The following is an 18291-nucleotide window of genomic DNA, read 5'->3' on the forward strand; positions in this document are numbered from 1 at the left end:
TTGACTCTTACCAGAAAACTTCCAAAAGCAGAATTGAAAATAGCAGCAGCCTGTAAAACAAAATCAATTGTTAAAGGAAGAGCATCAGCATTTCTCTCATCACAAATACTTCACAGCACAGAATGATATTTGGATTATTTTAACATCAGTTATGGTGCAACGTTTTTAACTAACTAAAATTTGTCTGCTAAAATAAATACAGCATAGTACACATCTTTGATTTCAGACATAAAATTGTTCTATTGCATGTGCTACTGAGGCATTAACAAATACTGAATACAAAATTGTTTTAAATTTTTCAGGCAACAATTTCAACATACCTTATAAACCAATGTAAAAACTAACAGCAAAATAAAAAAATGGCTTTTGCTCGAGCTACCAATATCCGAGCAATCAAACAAGATAAGGATCGAACAGTCGAGAAATAAGCAGGTAATGAGATCAAAACGCTCAGTAGATCCATTGTGGTCATTCAATAACAATGAAACAAAGCAGAGTCATACAATCCCATCACAAAATGTATGTATAACAGATCAGACTTTAGCACTATTTACCACAAACGTAACAGGTACCAAACAAATTTAAGGCCACAGATATAGACACAAAAAGCTGGAGTAACGCAGCTGGAGAGGTCTATCTTTGGTTTAAACCAGCATCTGCAGTTCCTTCTTACACAAAATTCAAGGCCGCATTCAAAAGACTGAAACAAACCTATGTACTACTCCCAAAGAGGAAATGACAAATAGATAGAAAATGCAATCTAGTATTATGGATATTCAGTATTTAGCTTTCTTATGTAGATTTCTTGAGACATCAATAAATGTTGGCAATGAAATACAACGCCTAGAATACTGCAAATTATACAGACAAATAACCTTTGTTCACTGTCAAGGATAGCATTTGGCGTTTCTTGCCACACAAGAACATTTTCAACATCTTAATAAAGTAATTAGTTCCAAAGGGATGTGAAACAAGTTGATTTGGAACGAAAATGGTAGCAGATAAACACACGCACATGTCTCTGAATTGCACGCAACACTATCTTGGTAAAGAAGTGTAAAAAGACGTGTCGTCAATTCACATGTGGTGAGCATTCGCACAAATAAAGAGCCTAATGGACCCAGATTTGATTTTGATTGCCCTCCATCTCCAGGTACAAACTTGAATCACCAAATCATCAACACCCATATACACTTTCCTATACACACACATTAACACTTACACGTTACTATAGCTTCTAATCAGGTCCAGTAATAAGAACACTGCAATTGTATTATCAAATGAATCAATTATGTCATCATGGTCGGCAATCCACCAACTTTTCACAGGTTCTAAAACTAAGCCATCTGAATCCTGCGCTCATTTCTGAAGAGTGGAGTAGTATATACATTCCTTCCCTGAATCCCTTCATCATAATGATGAAATTAAAGGATTAATATTTGTGGATTATTGGCTAATTTACTGGGTTGGAAATCATCTGGGTTAGGAATCCAAAATACGCAAAACAGTTTTTTTTTCCTGTAAACAGGTGAATAAGATAGCTTTGCACTTATGCCCACCGTGTATCAATCAAAAGCTATACAAGCTCTGTATTTTGCTATAGTGACTCATGTCTTGACCGCCAGAATCTTTCCGTAATTTGCAAGGTACAGTTCAGGACTGTTTTGGAAAACAAGCCACCTCTCTGGATGATTACTGCACCCACAGCATTTAAGAAGGTCAACTCTAACTAGAACAAAGCAGTTTATTTAATCAATACTCCATCCATTATCATCAACATTCACTACTGGCACAATAAAACTACAGTGTACTCCATCTAACAGTAAGTCCCCAATGTCCATTCAGCACAAATCCACAAGTTGATTTGAATGTTGATGATAATGGATGGAGTATTGATTAAATAAACAAATCCACAAGTCCTAATAAAAGGAACAGATACTTAAGAAAGTGAGTTTCAGGTCCCATGCCAAATCATAACTAGTACTAACCTGGATATAATTTGCTAATCCTTCATTACTTTGCCTCCACCTTTATTGAACCATAATACATCGGAATTCTTCCTGATATCATGTTTAAGCCACACAGGTCAAGGTATAACTCACCATTACTTTCACAGAGGCAATTAGGAATTGTCAATAAAAGCTGCTTTGGCAGAAATGCCCAACCCCATAAAGGAATAGTAAAAAAAACCCAGAAACGACAGCTACTAAATGTTAGACTAATATATGCATTATACAGTACACCTAAATTTTAACAAGATGTTTCTTAAAATCTCACTTATTCGCAAATGAGAACTTTGCAATTAGATATTTAACAAATTTTGCTTCCTTCAAAACAAGCAGTGTAACCAGAAAATATGCATTTACCCTACAGTTCTGCTTTGCACCCCCTCCCCCTAGTCACAACAGAGACTTCACCTTCCATCCCATCAGCCGTCGCATACAACACATAAACCTCCAAAATTTCCGCTACCTCCAAAGGGATCCCACAACTAGCCACATTTTCCCATCCCCACTCCTTTCCACCTTCCGCTGAGACCGTTCCCTCCGCAACTCCCATGGTAACTCATCCCTTCCCACACAAACTACCCCCTCCCCACCCAAACAAACCACTCCCCAGGTACATTCCCCTGCAACCGCAGAAGATGCAACAGCTGTCACTATACCTCCTCCCTCGACTCTGTCCAGGGACCCCGACAGTCCTTTCAGGTTAGGCAGAGGTTCACTTGCACCTCCTCCAACCTCATTTACTGTATCCGTTGTTCACGATGTGGACTCTTACACTTCGGCAAGACCAAACGCAGACTGGGCGAGCGTTTTGCGGAACACCTTCGCTCAGCCCGCGTGAAACAACCTGATCTCCCGGTTGCGGGACACTTTAATTCTCCTTCCCATTCCTACACAGACCTTTCTGTCCTCGGTCTCCATTGTCAGAGTCAGGCGAAATGCAAATTGGAGGAACAGCATCTCATATTTTGCTTGGGCAGCTTAGAACCCAGTGGGTATCGATTCCTCTTACTTCAGGTAGCCCCGGCATTCCCTCGCTCTCTATCCCTCCCCCACCCAAATCGCAGCAGCTTATGTTTTTTCACCCTACAAACAGCTTACACTGGCCTGTTTCCTTAATCATCGTTTTTTTTTGCATATCTTTCAATCATTGTTCATTATCTATCCACATCGTCTATATCTCGTTTCCCTTATCCCTAACCAGTCTGAAGAAGGGTCTCGACACGGAACATCACCCATTCCTTCTCTCCAGAGATGCTGCCTGTCCCGCTGAGTTACTCCAGCTTTTTGCGTCTATCTTCAGAAAGTATGCTTTATTGGATACTAGACTAAGTGGGACCCGTTGGGTCCCAACTTCACACGGGAGGGCTGGTCCCCAACACAATATTCCACCTCTCCACCAATTCCAATATACACACTCACAGACTCACACACACAGACACACACACACCCTCTACTTCACACAGATACACACTCACATACATACACTCACTCACTCACACACTCACTCACACACACTCACACATAAACACACTCACTCACACTCACACACTCACTCACACACACACACTCACATACACACTCGCAAACACACTTTCACACCATATATATGACAGTAAACTTTCTTGAATCTACTCACATGGCTGAGCTCGGCCTCTCCACTGTGGGGCTTCCGCAGTGAGCGGCACCTCCGCAATCAGCGTGACCTCTGCACTTACCGGAAATTATGCAATCAGCGCGACCTCTGCAGTTACCGGAAATTTCGCAATCAGCGCGAGCTGCCCACTACGCGGAAATCACGAAATGAGCGGGACTTTTGGACTAAACACAGTCGGACCTAATAAAGCATTTATTCCTTCCAAACACAGTCGGACCTAATAAAGCATTTATTCCTTCAAAAACACAGTCGGACCTAATAAAGCATTTATTCCTTCCAACCACAGTCAGACCTAATAATGCATTGCAGTTTCAAGTACAGGCAGGGCAGCAGGCCAAACAACTCATGGCATTGTCATTTCATTTACAATTAAGCATTGCACTTTCAAGCACAAGCAGGGCAGCAGGCCAAAAACTCATGGCATTGTCATTAAAGGCTAACAAATCATTTATTGCAAGTGCATTGCAGACTCACAGTTCAGTTGATTCACAGCTGAGAATGACAGTCGTGGCCACTCTCTCGCAATCTTGCAGCATGACTGACTCATGTCTAGACATCCGGGATTTTATAGTCCTGCCCCCCCCCGCCCCCCAGGAAGGGGCGTTACCTTCATCATGGCGATTAACAGGCGAGAGGACCAATCAGCTGATCTCAATGTTTTTTAAACACTCATAACTTTTTTATTTTTCAACGATGGGAAAAATCCTCGGGGCTGGTCAGCGGAGGAGGAATGCGAGTAAGATGGTCAAAAGTCACAGCAATACAGGGCAGTGTTTTTGCTAAAATCAATATACAGCGCAGAGAGGAAGTGGTCAAGATGATACTTTTAATTATATAGACAAGGAAAACTTTAATTTGATTACGTGTATTTTGGTTAATTGATGCGATTCCAGATAAAATATTGGATGGGATGTTCGCTATATCCGTTCAGTTGCCTGCCATTTGCAGTCATTATGCTGCTGGCACAGTGCTAAGCAATGAGGTGGTACTGAGGGTAGTAATTTCCAAAATGCTCTGCAAATGATGGGACTTCAAGTTTTCCAGTAAACTACCTAGAGTGCATGTATGACACAGTAATGTGAAATTTGTATCCACTAAAATCAAAAGATGGCTAATTAAACTGGCAAAAAGCAGCATCAGCTGGGAGCAGCCACGTTGAAATAAAAAGAGAAAGAAGAATTAGTGCAAAGACGACAGTTATCCGTGCCCTTACAGAAATATGCCTTGTACCTTATGGTCATCACTTCCAAAGAGTCCACCAGGGACTATACTTGAAGTTGACGAGAGTGGGTAGGGTCTAGCGGGGAATGTGCAGTCTGTGGGCCTGGATGGAGGTCTTGAAAGTTGCATATGTGGGCATGTCAACAGAGGATTGTGGGAGAGCATTCCAGAGGGAAATTGCTTCAGGGAAAAAAGACTGGATGTAGGGAGTAGATGTGTGTTGTTGCATTATGTTGTTTGTTGTGGCTTCTTCTAGATCTTGATGTTTTCTCTTTCACGTGTTAGTCAGTGTCGAAGTCCATGTCCTGGTTGATGATCTTGTGAAGGGTAGTTATTCTGAGCATCTGGCGACTGGTTTCAAGGGAGTCCCAGTTTAAGTCGGTGAGCATTTTGGTTACACTGGATTGTCAGCTGAAGTCGCCGCATGCAAACCGGGCTGCTCTTCATTGAACATTTTGAAGAACATCTTTATTTTTCCTGGTACCGGGGTTCCAAGCTGCAGAGGCATACTCCAAGTGAAGTTGGACTATGGTTTGGTACAATTTTTTTATTTACAGTTTTAGAACAATGGTGGAAGTTGAACATCTTTGTGGCTTTGTTTACAGCATAATGTGACTGCTTATCCCACTTCAGGTTGTTTTGTATAAAGGCACCGAGACATTTGTCTTCAGTGACTTCCTGTAAGGTTTCGCCAAGCATAGAATACTTTGCCCATCCTGGATTACGTTTCCTGGACACCCTCATCACTTTACATTTTGATGCATTAAAACTCATGCCCTATTCTTTGGACCAGTTAACAAGGCTTGTGAGGTCAGACAAAAGAGAAATTTCATCCTCTTGAGAATTGATCGCTTTATATATGATGCAGTCGTCTGCAAACAGTCTTGTGGTAGAATTAACAACTTCAATAATGTAATTTATGAATAGAATAAAAATGCCACAATCATTTAAAATGCTGCGTTGTTTTTAGTACGGCAAAACACATGAAAAAAAATGATGTTATGAATGATCGTCGAGGGTCACCAATGTAGCGAGTCCAAACTGTGACTAAACGGTTACTTTATTCGGTGAAATAAGTTTAACATACATGTGCGTTTGGGATTCTCTAACATGAGAGTCATTACTGCTGCTGCTGCTGAGCGAGGGTGTGGACTCGAGCTCAGCCACCTGTTGACTAACGATTTCTAGGTAAGATCTGCTCATGTAGCAGGACACTCCCCTTAACCCATGACGTCACGTGACACTCCTCGTATCCACTGATGTGGGTTCGACAGTAAATGGTCTGACCATCAGGTGATGCCACAGCACCGTCAATAATTCTTAAATCTTATTTTTGTGGTAAACCTGGAAATTAATCACATGAGTCAAGTTTATAAATTAAAGATAAACAGGATAAAATCCAGAAGATAACTTCTGCAAAGTATGACTGGTTCACAGTTCCAATTGGAATATTAAGTATTACCACACAGAGTGAAGTACACCATGTAAAAGAAACACCAAAAACAGAAACTATTGATGTTGTTCGACTCCTTTTACTTTTCTATCTTTCCCTGATATTATTTTTACATTATTTGCTATATTTCATTTATAATGTTAACGTCATCCCAAAATCATTTTTTCTGCTTAAAATTCCGATTAGGCATAACAGGCATACCGTTTAGTTTAGTTGAGAGATACAACGCGGAAACAGGTCCTTTGCACCACAGACCAGCAATCCCCACACATTAACACTATCCTACACACACTGGGGACAATATTACATTCATATCAAGCCAATTAACCTACAGACCTGTACGTCTTTGAAGTGTGGGAGGAAACTGAATATCTCGGAGAAAACCCATGTGGTCACAAGGAAAACATACAAACTCCGTACAGATAGCACCCGTTGTGGGGATTGAACCATGGGCTCTGGTGCTATAAGGCAGCAACTTTACCGCTGCGCCATTGTGCCGCCCCTATTGTTTCTTGCAACAGATTTATAGCTTTTTTTTAAACAAAACTGCGTTCAGAATGGAAAAAAGACATTTGAAAAGTAGAAGCCTTTGTTATATCTTTTATGCACGCCCTTCATGTTTGGTAAATAATTCATTCTTAAATACATCAGGAATGAGAAATTAACCCAGGTGATCAGTGGTGCAAAATGTGAAATGCAATGATCTTTAGGTTCTCAGCATGCAATTTAGGAAACAGCCCCATCATAAAAGAAAAGGAAAGAAATTAATTTGTGAAGGAATATCTCATATCAAAATTGCCAATCAACATTTTATTAACCACAATGCTGGGGTGCATAAAATACTTTTCAAAGCTTTGTAACAACAATGTTATTATATGGAATTTGAGTGAAAAAATATTCTAAGTAAATGAAAATCCTAAACTGAGCAGCAATTCATACTTCTAATTGTAAAAAGACATGCTGAAAAGTGTCTCTCAATCCAGTAAAGGTCTTCACAGATGAAAGCAATAGATTAAACTTCTCAGCAGCGTGTATTAAATTGAATCAAGTGTCTTGTTCTCTTAAGGAAATTAAGTCTTTTCTATTAAATTGGATTTAATGAGAATAGGGTCTGCCGACATTGATGAATGAGATCAACACCCAAAAGAACATTTAAGCAGGACAATATCTCAGTGTTTCATTATTATTAAATACTTTTCATGAACTACCTTAAAGTACATCATGGACATCAATCCTAAATTTAGGCATTGCACAGAATTTAAGTACCTGTATATATAGTCCTGCAGAGAATAACACACAAATTTTGTTTACAGTATAGATTGTTCACCTTATTTCAAATATGCTCACATCTAATGTTTACCAGTTATAAATGTTTATTTTTTCAGACATTAATTAGGCTCAGTTTATGCTCACTATAAATTCAATACTAGCTCTAATAATGAATGACTCACCCATTAAAACAAATTTTCCACCTCAATATATTGACAAATAATTAAGAATCACAACAAAGTCTGTTTAATAACCTTTACATAACTTTAACAGAAAATTATTACTCAGAATTAAGAAATGATTGCTAATAAAAAATTGCTAGTTCTAACATGAACTGAGGGTCAAACCAGGATAAAGTTAAAAAAAAACAAGTAAGGCCCACGCTTCACTCAAGAAATTAGCAAAGCATACGGACTAACAGCAACCAGTACACATTTTACTGAAAGACTAGAAGTAGATTTTAATATACACTTCTTCCACAGTGGGCTTATAAAAATATTATTTATATGATTCTCTATGAAACGAACATTTTAAGAATTAAATATGTTTATTCTTTACTCATTCTGCGAATTATTTCACAAACATATGTGATTAAAAAAGACTGACTGAAAGTACAGATTGCCATGTTTGAGAGATGCAACTCTAGTAGTATTCTCCTTCAATATCAGTGTATGAAAGTTTTTTTTTTTTGGAAAGGATATTTCTTCCACAAAAACTGACGGTAGAAGTAAAACAGACAAATTTTTAATACATTTCTAAAATGTATTTATCCTGGAGAAGTACAACCCGCATACATAAAATATGATTTTGAGGTCTCCAGAGTTTGTAGTAGTTATGACTCAATGCAAGATTAAAAATTAACAAGTCCTTCACACAACAAAGTGTAATATTTTTAGAGTGTTATTTTACAGAAAAAAAAGAGAAATAATTTCAGTGTCATGCAGATAATCAGCTATCCATTACGACCTGAAAACCTAGGCCATTGTCTTCTCTGTTGTAATAGTCTGCAAATCATCATTATCAATTGCAAAGTGCAAACAGGATGGCTGGATTTACGAAGGTAAGAAGTAGAAGGCAATGGTTAAATAATGGAATGTACTTGAAAGTGAAGCAAGACATGGAAAAAAAAACCTTTCAAAGACAGTAACAAAAATAAATGAATGTTCCTTTCTTTAAAAATGATTTTTTTTACAAGCAAGAAAGAACCTGCCAACAGTTATTGGGGATAGAGTAGGGCAATTCACGGTTCTGTTCCCAAAGTGTGTTTCTAAATTCTGGAGAAAGCTAAATGTCAAGAGGCAATGAACAGAGTATAATAAAAGCTTGAAATGCCTTAGATTAGATCAGAAAGAGATTGCTGGAATCTTGAGCAAAATAAAAGTGCTGGAGGAACTCAGTGAGTCAAGGAAAAGGCCAGACTATTAGGCTGTGGGCCGAGCATCAAAAATGTGTCTAGAAATGGGATTTCGTGACCCAAGTCACCAAACTACATGAAATTTTCACATATTGTGTAAAAAAAATTATATAAATCACCCCTGAAACTCGATATGAAGAAGACTTGCACATTTTTATTAAATTAGAGAAAAAACGGAAAATTTCCGTGTAATTTTTAGTCCAATCAAAGCACGTTTAACATTGATTTGTCCGCCAGTTGGCCAATCACGCGCTTTGTTTCAGGCTAGCACACAAAATGGCTAAGGGGGCTTCACAGATGCCTGTTTTACTGGAGATTCCGATTTGTTGTTCTGTGGAATAAATGTCGTGGAAACTTGCAGCAGGTAATTGTATTTAGTGGGAAAAGCATTAAAAAGGCTGAAGAAAGTGCTGCGAAGTGGATTAAAGTGCAAGAAAGCCTTGAAAGCAAAGTCCCTGCTGAGGTCCTGGAACACAAAGATTTAGACAGCCAGGGACCAACTCTAACTAAAAGGTAAGATCTAAAGTCTGAATTTATGAAAATCTATCTGTATGGAGTTTAATTAATTTAATTGCACCCTTTTATAATGTGAATAAATTCATTCATTCATTCACTTACTTCATTTATTCACTTACTTTATTCATTCATGAAATTGAGGGCCTAAACTATATGTATCCAAAACACAGTAAATTAAACATTGTCACTAATGCCAGCTTGTTGTAGAGTAATAAGTCTTTAACAGCTAATCTCGGAGCTGCCTGCGAAAACTTACCGGGAAAAAGTGCTCCGATCGCGGGACATAGGTACTCGCGGTAAAGTGAAGCCGCGGTCTCAATTAATAAGCAGCTTATTCGCGAACGCGGAGCCGCGGATCATCTCCGCGGGGGGGGGGGGGGCTGTACATTGTGCCGTCTGTAGCGGTCGTTTTCAGACCCCCGACAACGGGAAAAAAACGGAGGGATATCTGACCATTTCTCACTGCAATGGAAGCCTATAAATAGCGACCGATATCCCTCCGTTTTTTTCCCGTTGTCGGGGGTCTGAAAACGACCGCTACAGACGGCACTATGTACAGCCTCCCCCCCCCCTGCCCGCCCGCGGAAATGATCCGCGGCTCCGCATTCGCGAATCGGCCGCTTATTAATTGAGACCGCGGCTTCACTTTGCTGCTAAAGATGCTTTCGAAAATGTTTAATGCAGATATGTTAAAGGGTATACGGAGAATCCATCCCCAACCTCTTTCAGAAGTTTGCGTGAAGCCATGAATGGACCATTTAAATCTGGAAGCGGTGTACACCTCAGTCCCAGGCAACGTTGACGCACGTACAGCAAACGGCTGCAGAAGAGATATGCTTCCATTGAGATACAGGTGGAAACTACACAAATATCTCAGGCCAAAATAGATCTCAGGTCACTAAATCAAAGTTCACCGTGCCATCACCTGGGAGATGAGATATTTGGGGAAAGACATGTTTACTCTTGTAGTCAAATTCTCTTACAATAAAGACCAACACACTCTTTCTTTTCTGAATTGCTTGTTGAACCTGCATATTAACCATCACTGATCCAAGTACAATACTAGTTCTCATTGAGGACCAATACTTTTCAGTACTCTCATTCAAATCTTTGTGTGACTGTAACAACATTCTAAATCCCAGCCTTTCTCAGGAGTTGCCTGCAGAGATAACTGACAAGTAGGTGAATAACCTTCTGAATAGCACAGCTGCAGTGAATGAAGCACAATGAAGATTCAGTTCATTGTGAATGGTCAACAATCTATCCATATTAGAAAATTGTGACTTGGTTTCAGCCGAATGTTCCAAACATAAGCCAGTAGGGTCGTGTCTTATATTTCTTGATCTGTGTGATTCTCGTGTACTTTTCTTTCCACAACTCTACTATTTTACCAGCTCCATGCCAATTAATACACAAACTGCCAAATTGTATAAATGTTAGTTATGATTTCTATTATACAAATTAAGTTTAACATTTAAATCGGAAGATTCATCTCATACTCAGAAATTACACAAGATTTATTAAGTGGTTATAAACAACACTTGACTGAATAATAATAATAATAATAGTAACTTATTATTGTATGTAATTTTTTTTAAAAAGAGAGAAAATAGTATTACAACACCCTACGTGGCTGCACGCTTCAGTTTTCAAGCAGTTTTAGACAAAAACAACACTTCATCCTTGAGATTGCTCTCGAACACCAAGCCTGTTCTTATTTTGGAGGCAGGAGTACCTACAGATGCTAGAATCTTGAATATAAAACAAACTGGTCAAGGAACTAAGCAGTTTAAGATACACAAAAAAGCTGGAGAAACTCAGCGGGTGCAGCAGCATCTATGGAGCGAAGGAAAAAGGCAACGTTTCGGGCCGAAACCCTTCTTCAGACTAAGAGGAACTAAGCAGGTCAGGTGGCATCTGCAAGGAAAAGAACAATCTGAAGAAGGGTTCCGATGCAAAACATCATCAGTCCTTTACCCTCAACTATGCTACGTGACCACTAAGTTCCTGATTCTAACTTCAACAATCAAATTTTGCTCTCCTCCAATTCAATGGCATACTTACAATTTATATCATGGCAACCAAAAATGAATAAAACGGCTCTACCATTTTAGTGTGAATATTATACAAATTGAAATGTTTTTACAAATATATGTTTAGGTACTTCCTCAGATGATTCATATATCAGTTTACACAAGAGAATTCTCTGGGAGTATTGATCATCACATCCAGACCCCCCCCCCCCCCAAAGTGTCACACTTACACAGATACAGAAATTTCCTGTTAAATGCTTCCTGTTCTCCTCCCTCAACTGACGAAGTAGTATTCCTACATGTTGATCAAAACTTGAATGAGATAATGTGAGTAGCCACGATTCAGCATGTTCTCTGGATTTTACATCTCAAAGTCCAACATCAAGAGTGAATCACTTCTGACCAAGTCCTGGAGGATGGAAATGCCAGGCTGGGTCTGGGTCTGGAGCACATGTTGACTATACTTGAGTAGGGAAACCTAATTGAGTTTTTCCGCACTAAACCACCCAATGAAAATGCATCCTTTCTTTGATAGCATTGCTGGAAGCAATCTTGGCACAGTCCTTGCAGAAAATAAGTTTGAACTTCAGACCAAGGACATTCTCCACAATGCTTTGGATTGCACTACAATTAAGCTAAAGGAAAATGATGTTGGTATCAGCAGCATAGCTGACTCTATTCCAGCACAAACTGTAAACTCACAGCTTGGTATAAGACCATAAGACATAGGAGCCAAATTAGGCCATTCAGCCCACTGAGCCTACTCCACCATTCAATCATGACTGATCTATTTTTCCCTCTCAACCCCATTCTGCTGCCTTCTTCCTGCAACCTTTGACACCCTTCCTAATTAAGAACTTATCAATCTCCGTCTTAAAAATACCCACAACGGCCTCCACAGCAGACAGCTATGAGACAGCACACAGCCTCCACAGACAGACAGCAGACAACAATTAATTCCACAGATTCACCACCCTTTGGCTAAAGAAAGTCCTCCAAATCTCCATTTTGAAGATGCAACCTTTTATTGTGAGGCTGTGCCCATTGGTTCTGACTCAACCTGCAAATTAATCTTTTGAGAATACTGCACCAGCACTCCCAAGTCGCTTTGCACCTCCGATTTCTAAATCCTCTCCCCATTTTGAAAGTAGTCTATGCTTTTATTCTTTCCACCAATTCCTTCATCCAGATCAATAACATATAATGTGAAAAGTAGCAGACCCAACTAGTCACGGGCAGCCAACCAGAAAAGGGCCCCATTATTCCCACTGCCTTCTGCCAGTCAGCCAATCTTCTATCCATGCTAGTATCTCGCTTCTAATACCATGAGCTCCTATCTCCTTTAGCAGCTTCACGCGAGGCACCTTATCGGGGCCATTCTTTGGAAAGTGAACCAAAATGTCACACATGTGGCCAGATGTTGCGTATTCTTATTCATGGCTATTTTCCTACCCACAGAACTATAATTTATTTATTTTTTTAATTCACCGAGTATGTAAGATAAAACTGTTACGAAATAAATGCTTCCGTGTGAGGTCACACACGTGACGAGTCATATTTGCCCTCTGACCCAAAACAAACATTATCAGCATAACATCAAAATTTCACGATAAACTTTGAAAAAAATACGAATCATATATACAGTACAAAACAATATACCTGTAATGCTTTCAGAGATGTATTCCAATTTTTCATATTTTGGTCACTAAAAATTGCCCATTCTGAAAATCCAAGTGAACAACATCCACCTACTCTCCTCTGTCTGTGCTGCTTATTACCTTCTCAAAAAACTTCACCAGATTTGTCCAGCAAGATCTCCCCTTAACAACACTATGCTGACCAGCCTATTTTATCATGCGCTTCCAAGTACCCCAAAACCTCATCCTTAATAATGGACTTTGAATTTTATCCACCACAGAAGTCGGACTAACCGGGCTATAATTCCCTTTCTTTGTTCTCTGACCCTAAGCAGTGGAGTCACATTTGCTGTTTTCCAGTTCTCTGGAATCATTCCTGATTCTTGAAGGATTGCTGCTAATGCCTCCACAATCTCTACAGGTAACTCTTTCAAAACCATGGAGTGCAGTGCATCAGGTCCTAATGACTCATCCACCTTTAGACCTTTCAGCTTTCCAAGCACCTTCTTCTCTGCACACTCTTCTTTTCATTGGTCATTCATCAACAGTCTCTAATTTCCTCAATCATTAAGCATGTTATTCTTCACAAAAATATATTTATTTCTATCTAATCCTATCCCGTCCCTCTTTAGTTAACTATATGTGGATCAGTTTCCGTCTTCAAATTTTGCCTCATCGTAGAATATACGTTTGTTGCGAATTGAGAAATATTTATTTAAATGCATTTTGCCCTTCAAATCGATATAATCATTGGATTTATTTACATTCACGAATAGTTTCTGACTGGATTATATCACTTGCTATACTGAATTCCATCTTATTGTGATCACTTTCTAGAGGATTTCTTATAATGAGATTAACAATTAACCATTTCATCATCCAAGCCAACATTTCCATGTTGGTTCTATGATGTATTGCGCAAAGAAAATATATCAAGTGCATCCTGTAAACTCATCGCTCAAACTATTGTTGCAATTGTGATTTGTAGTCTATAGAATATTAAAATACCTGAAAATTACTTTATTACCTTTGCTGATGATTTTCTAAATTGTTTTATTAATATTTTGTCCAATAATGACCCGTTTCCTCCTTTCAGTGTTTTTTTGCTTCTTATTATCTCTTATCAGCACCATGCTAATTCTATATCCTATTCTTCTAAAGTCAAAATTACTACTGACTTTAAGTCATTCTTTATTAGTTAGACTAGCACTCAACCCCATCTGAGACTTGGTTTTGTTTTCCACGTTATGTGCTCTTTCTAAATGTCAAGTGCTAAAATTGTAATTCCCAACTTTGATCACACCACCATCGAGTTCCCACAATGACTATTTGATCAAACTCATTTATCTCTATTTGTGCCAATAATTCATCCATCTAATTACACCATTCGTTTTCATTTCTCTTCAATATGAATTTGTGCACTAACAGCATTAAAGTCAAGAGAGAGTCGAGAGTGTTTTATTGTCATATGTCCCAGATAGGACAATAAAATTCTTGCTTGCTGCAGCACAACAGAATATGTCAACATAGTACACAATGGGAGGAAAAAAAAGTTCAGTGTGCATATATATAGACATGCACACATACTCAATAAATAAACAAATATAGTGCAATAATAATAATAGTCTCTTGTAGCTCAGAGCTTATTTGTTGTAGTGTTTAATAGCCTGATGGCTGTAGAGAAGAAGCTGTTCCTGAACCTGGGAGTTACAGTTTTCAGGCTCCGGTACCTTCTTCCTGATGGCAATGGTGAAATGAGTGTGTGGCCAGGATAGTGTGGATCTTTGATGATGTTGGCAGCCTTTTTGAGGCAGTGATTTTGTTAGATCCCTTCGATGGTGCGGAGGTTAGAGCCGGTGATGGACAGGGCAGTGGTAAACTTTCTATTGCTGTCTGCATACTTTGCTTACAATTATCCAAATTTCTAATTGGCTCTACTGCTTTGAATTCTTCTTTAAATCTATAGCTTTCCCTTCATCTGAAATAAAAATGTTGGTTTTATGAAGCAATGAGGAGAGCTTCGCAGTTGCAACAATGCCAAAGATTTACAATTAATCAGCCATCTCAGTTTGTATACCAGCAGTATTATTAAAAATGACACAATTAAAGATCTTTATTATTACAGATCGTGATGGTGGTAGTGGCCAGGGGATCAAAGGGTTGGGAGAGGATTGTGTGAGCAGGGACGGTGAAAGGCCAACTGAAAGCAAAATCAATGAGACACGCAGAGAGAGGCAGACAGAGAGAGGCAGGCAGTTAGGCGGAGAGAGAGGCGGAGAGAGAGGCAGAGAGAGAAAGAGGTAGACAAAGAGCGGCGGAGAGAGAGAGAGGCGGAGGGGCGATAGGCGGAGGGGCGATAGGCGGAGGGGCGATAGGCGTAGTGGAGAGAGGTGTAGTGGAGAGAGGCGGTGGGGAGAGCGGAGGGGAGAGAGCAGAGGGGGGAGAGCAGAGCAGAGGGGAGAGAGAGGGGGAGAGAGAGCAGAGGGGAGAGAGCAGAGGGGAGAGAGCAGAGGGGAGGGGGGAGAGGGGAGAGAGCAGAGGGGAGAGAGTGGGGAGAGAGGAGAATAGTGAGGGTGAGAGAGAGGGAGAGAGAAGGTTAGAGAGAGGGTGAGAGGGAGAGAGGAGAGAGAGAGAGAGAGGAGAGAGAGAGAGTGGGAGAGAGGGGAGAGAAGGAAAGAGGGAGAGAGAGAGAGAGAGAGAGCGAAGGAAAGAGAGAGAGAGAGAAGAAAAGAGAGAGAGAGAAAAAGGGAGAGGGAGAGAGAGAGAGAGAGACAGAGAGAGAGAGAGGGGAGAGAGAGAGAGAGAGAGAGAGTGTAGAGAGAGACAGAGAGAGAGCAGACAGAGAGTGACAGACAAAGACAGAGCGAAAGACGCAGACTCAGACGCAGACTCAGACGCAGACAGGGACAGGCAAACAGAGGCAAGGCAAGGTAGAGGAAGAGACAAAGACAAGAGCAGTAACGCACAACAGCAAGAAGCAGAGACATTGAGTCTGGGATATACAGATATACAGAGACAGATATAGACACAGAGGAGGAGGCACACTGAAGTGCAGGCACACATAAACAGAGGAAGTGTGTGAGAGAGAGAGAGATAGACAGGCAAATAAACAAACAGAGAGGGTAAAGGAAATGAAGAGGGAAAGAAATAATGAAGGAAAAATACAGAGGCAACATCAGGGTCAGTCAAACAAACCAACCCACCTTATTTGACAATAATCATAATCAAGGTTGATATGAAAATAATCAATTAACAATTGATAAATAAGTTCACAAGGCAGCAAACATATTTTGAGAGTATAGGAGAAAAATGTGAAAGCAGACAATTAAAATGTCTTCTGCTTACTAATTTCATGACTGATAGCAAAATCAAAATATAAAGTTGAAGAGCAAAGAAACAATTAATTAAATAATCAAGAAATTAAGTCATTCTTGTAATTCACTTTTTTGTAAAAGCCGTTTTCCCTTATCAAGATTATTCTTGCATCATCTGCAAATATGGCGTTAGTTTGATGTATTTAGCTTATTTTCATACAATCATAGAAAAGTTATGATACTGAAAGAATTTATTCAGCCCATCATATCTGTGGCAGACAAAATATTCCCCGGCCTAATCTTGCCACCCATCACTTGGTCTGTAGACCTGTGTGTCAGATTCTTCAAGTATGCAACCAGTGCCTTTCAAATGCGAATCAAGTTTTTATCATAGCAACCTTTTCAGAGAGTGGCTTCCAAACCGTTACCACCCTCGGGTTAATTTTTTTGATCATTTTCCCTTGCACTAGTTACTTTCAAACTATGTCTCCTGGCTTTGACCCCTCAACTAATGGAAATAGGCTCTTCCTTTTCACTCTGTCAAGGTTCGCCATAATTTTACTCTTTAATTCATTCTGTCTTCATAACTTTAATTTTCCAGCCCAACCTTTACAGTCCATCTCCTCCACAGTCTCTCCATTTCACTCGCATCTTTCACAAATAAGCAGAAGTCGATACAAGATCACCAGGGTGTTGTTTTCAACATGAACAGAACTCAATTCAAAATTCAATTTGATCCTTAAACAAAACATTGACAATGATGCACCAAGATGATTTTGGTACATTTTTTGTCATAGAATTATTACAGCGTAGGAGGCTACCATTGGCCCACCAATCTCCTATTAAATACATATTACGTATGTAATACATATTATGAGAAGAAATATCTTACACTATTTGGCCACACAGCAGGAACATATCTTCCTGATTACTTTAATTTCCAAACGGCAAATCAAACCATTTATTCTGTATTCACTGTTCTTTACCAAAGTATGCACCAAGCACTTGCTACATTTAGTTTACATTCCTAGATAGCATGAGTTATTGATATACTGAGCTTTTAAGTTAATATTTATATTGAAGACATTTACATTAACTTTTTAATTATTTGTGCACAACTAATATGTATTGATCCTCTTCCAAATTTGTGACTATCAACACCAAAATTGAGCTATACTTCTTTATCGCAAACAGATATAAACACATCAGCTGCCCAACACAATAATGAAGCTATAAAATACTGTTGTATGCTTGCTGGCACAAAACAGAACATGTAAATATCATAATGTTATTAGGTATTAACTGAATGCAAATTACTGTCATTCAGAACTTTAAAACATTTCATTCAATACATTGACTAATGGGATCGACTTCCTGTTGAACTTTGGAGAAAATCATCCATTAAAACCTTCCTACATTCTTCTTATTAAATTTGCATATCTGTACATATCTCTTCTTTATTTTCAAGCTCTTTTGCCCTTTCAATCATGAAGCATATTACTCCTCTGTCACCACAAAGCAGTTCCTAACAACAGGGAACCCAGCTGGGAAAGGAAGAGGGCAGCAGGCTCATACATTAACATAATAATCCAACTGTGCTCCCATAAGCCCTCAGGGCAGACAGCATTAGCTCGTCCTCCTGTGCTCGCCCTGGCTGGAGCTGCCTCATCACCTTCCTGTCAACCTGTAGCATTTACAGCCTACCCAAAGGCATCAGATGATTCAATATCACAATCTCCAATCAGTGCGCTAATAATATGAATATATCCTC

The 18291-nt window shown here is 39.4% G+C and overlaps 1 protein-coding gene across 4 annotated transcripts in view; it reads right to left on the bottom strand.

Annotated features, from left to right (window-relative positions):
• The window catches only part of slc10a7 (solute carrier family 10 member 7), a 142502-nt gene that overhangs the window by 93054 nt on the left and 31157 nt on the right, over window positions 1–18291 (bottom strand). For 3 of the 4 annotated variants that reach the window (XR_008724605.1, XR_008724606.1, XM_055646375.1), the window contains one exon: window positions 12–50. Coding sequence is in view for 2 of the 4 variants with exons in the window: in XM_055646375.1 (XP_055502350.1) it covers window positions 12–50 (39 nt within the window). In the remaining 2 variants the exon portion in view is untranslated. Of the gene's footprint in view, window positions 1–11; window positions 51–14340; window positions 15185–18291 lie in introns of those variants that run through there. The other variant, XM_055646391.1, reaches the window with a different exon arrangement.

The sequence above is a fragment of the Leucoraja erinacea genome, chromosome 1 (genome assembly GCF_028641065.1).
Source record: "Leucoraja erinacea ecotype New England chromosome 1, Leri_hhj_1, whole genome shotgun sequence".
NCBI classification, from domain to species: domain Eukaryota; kingdom Metazoa; phylum Chordata; class Chondrichthyes; order Rajiformes; family Rajidae; genus Leucoraja; species Leucoraja erinaceus.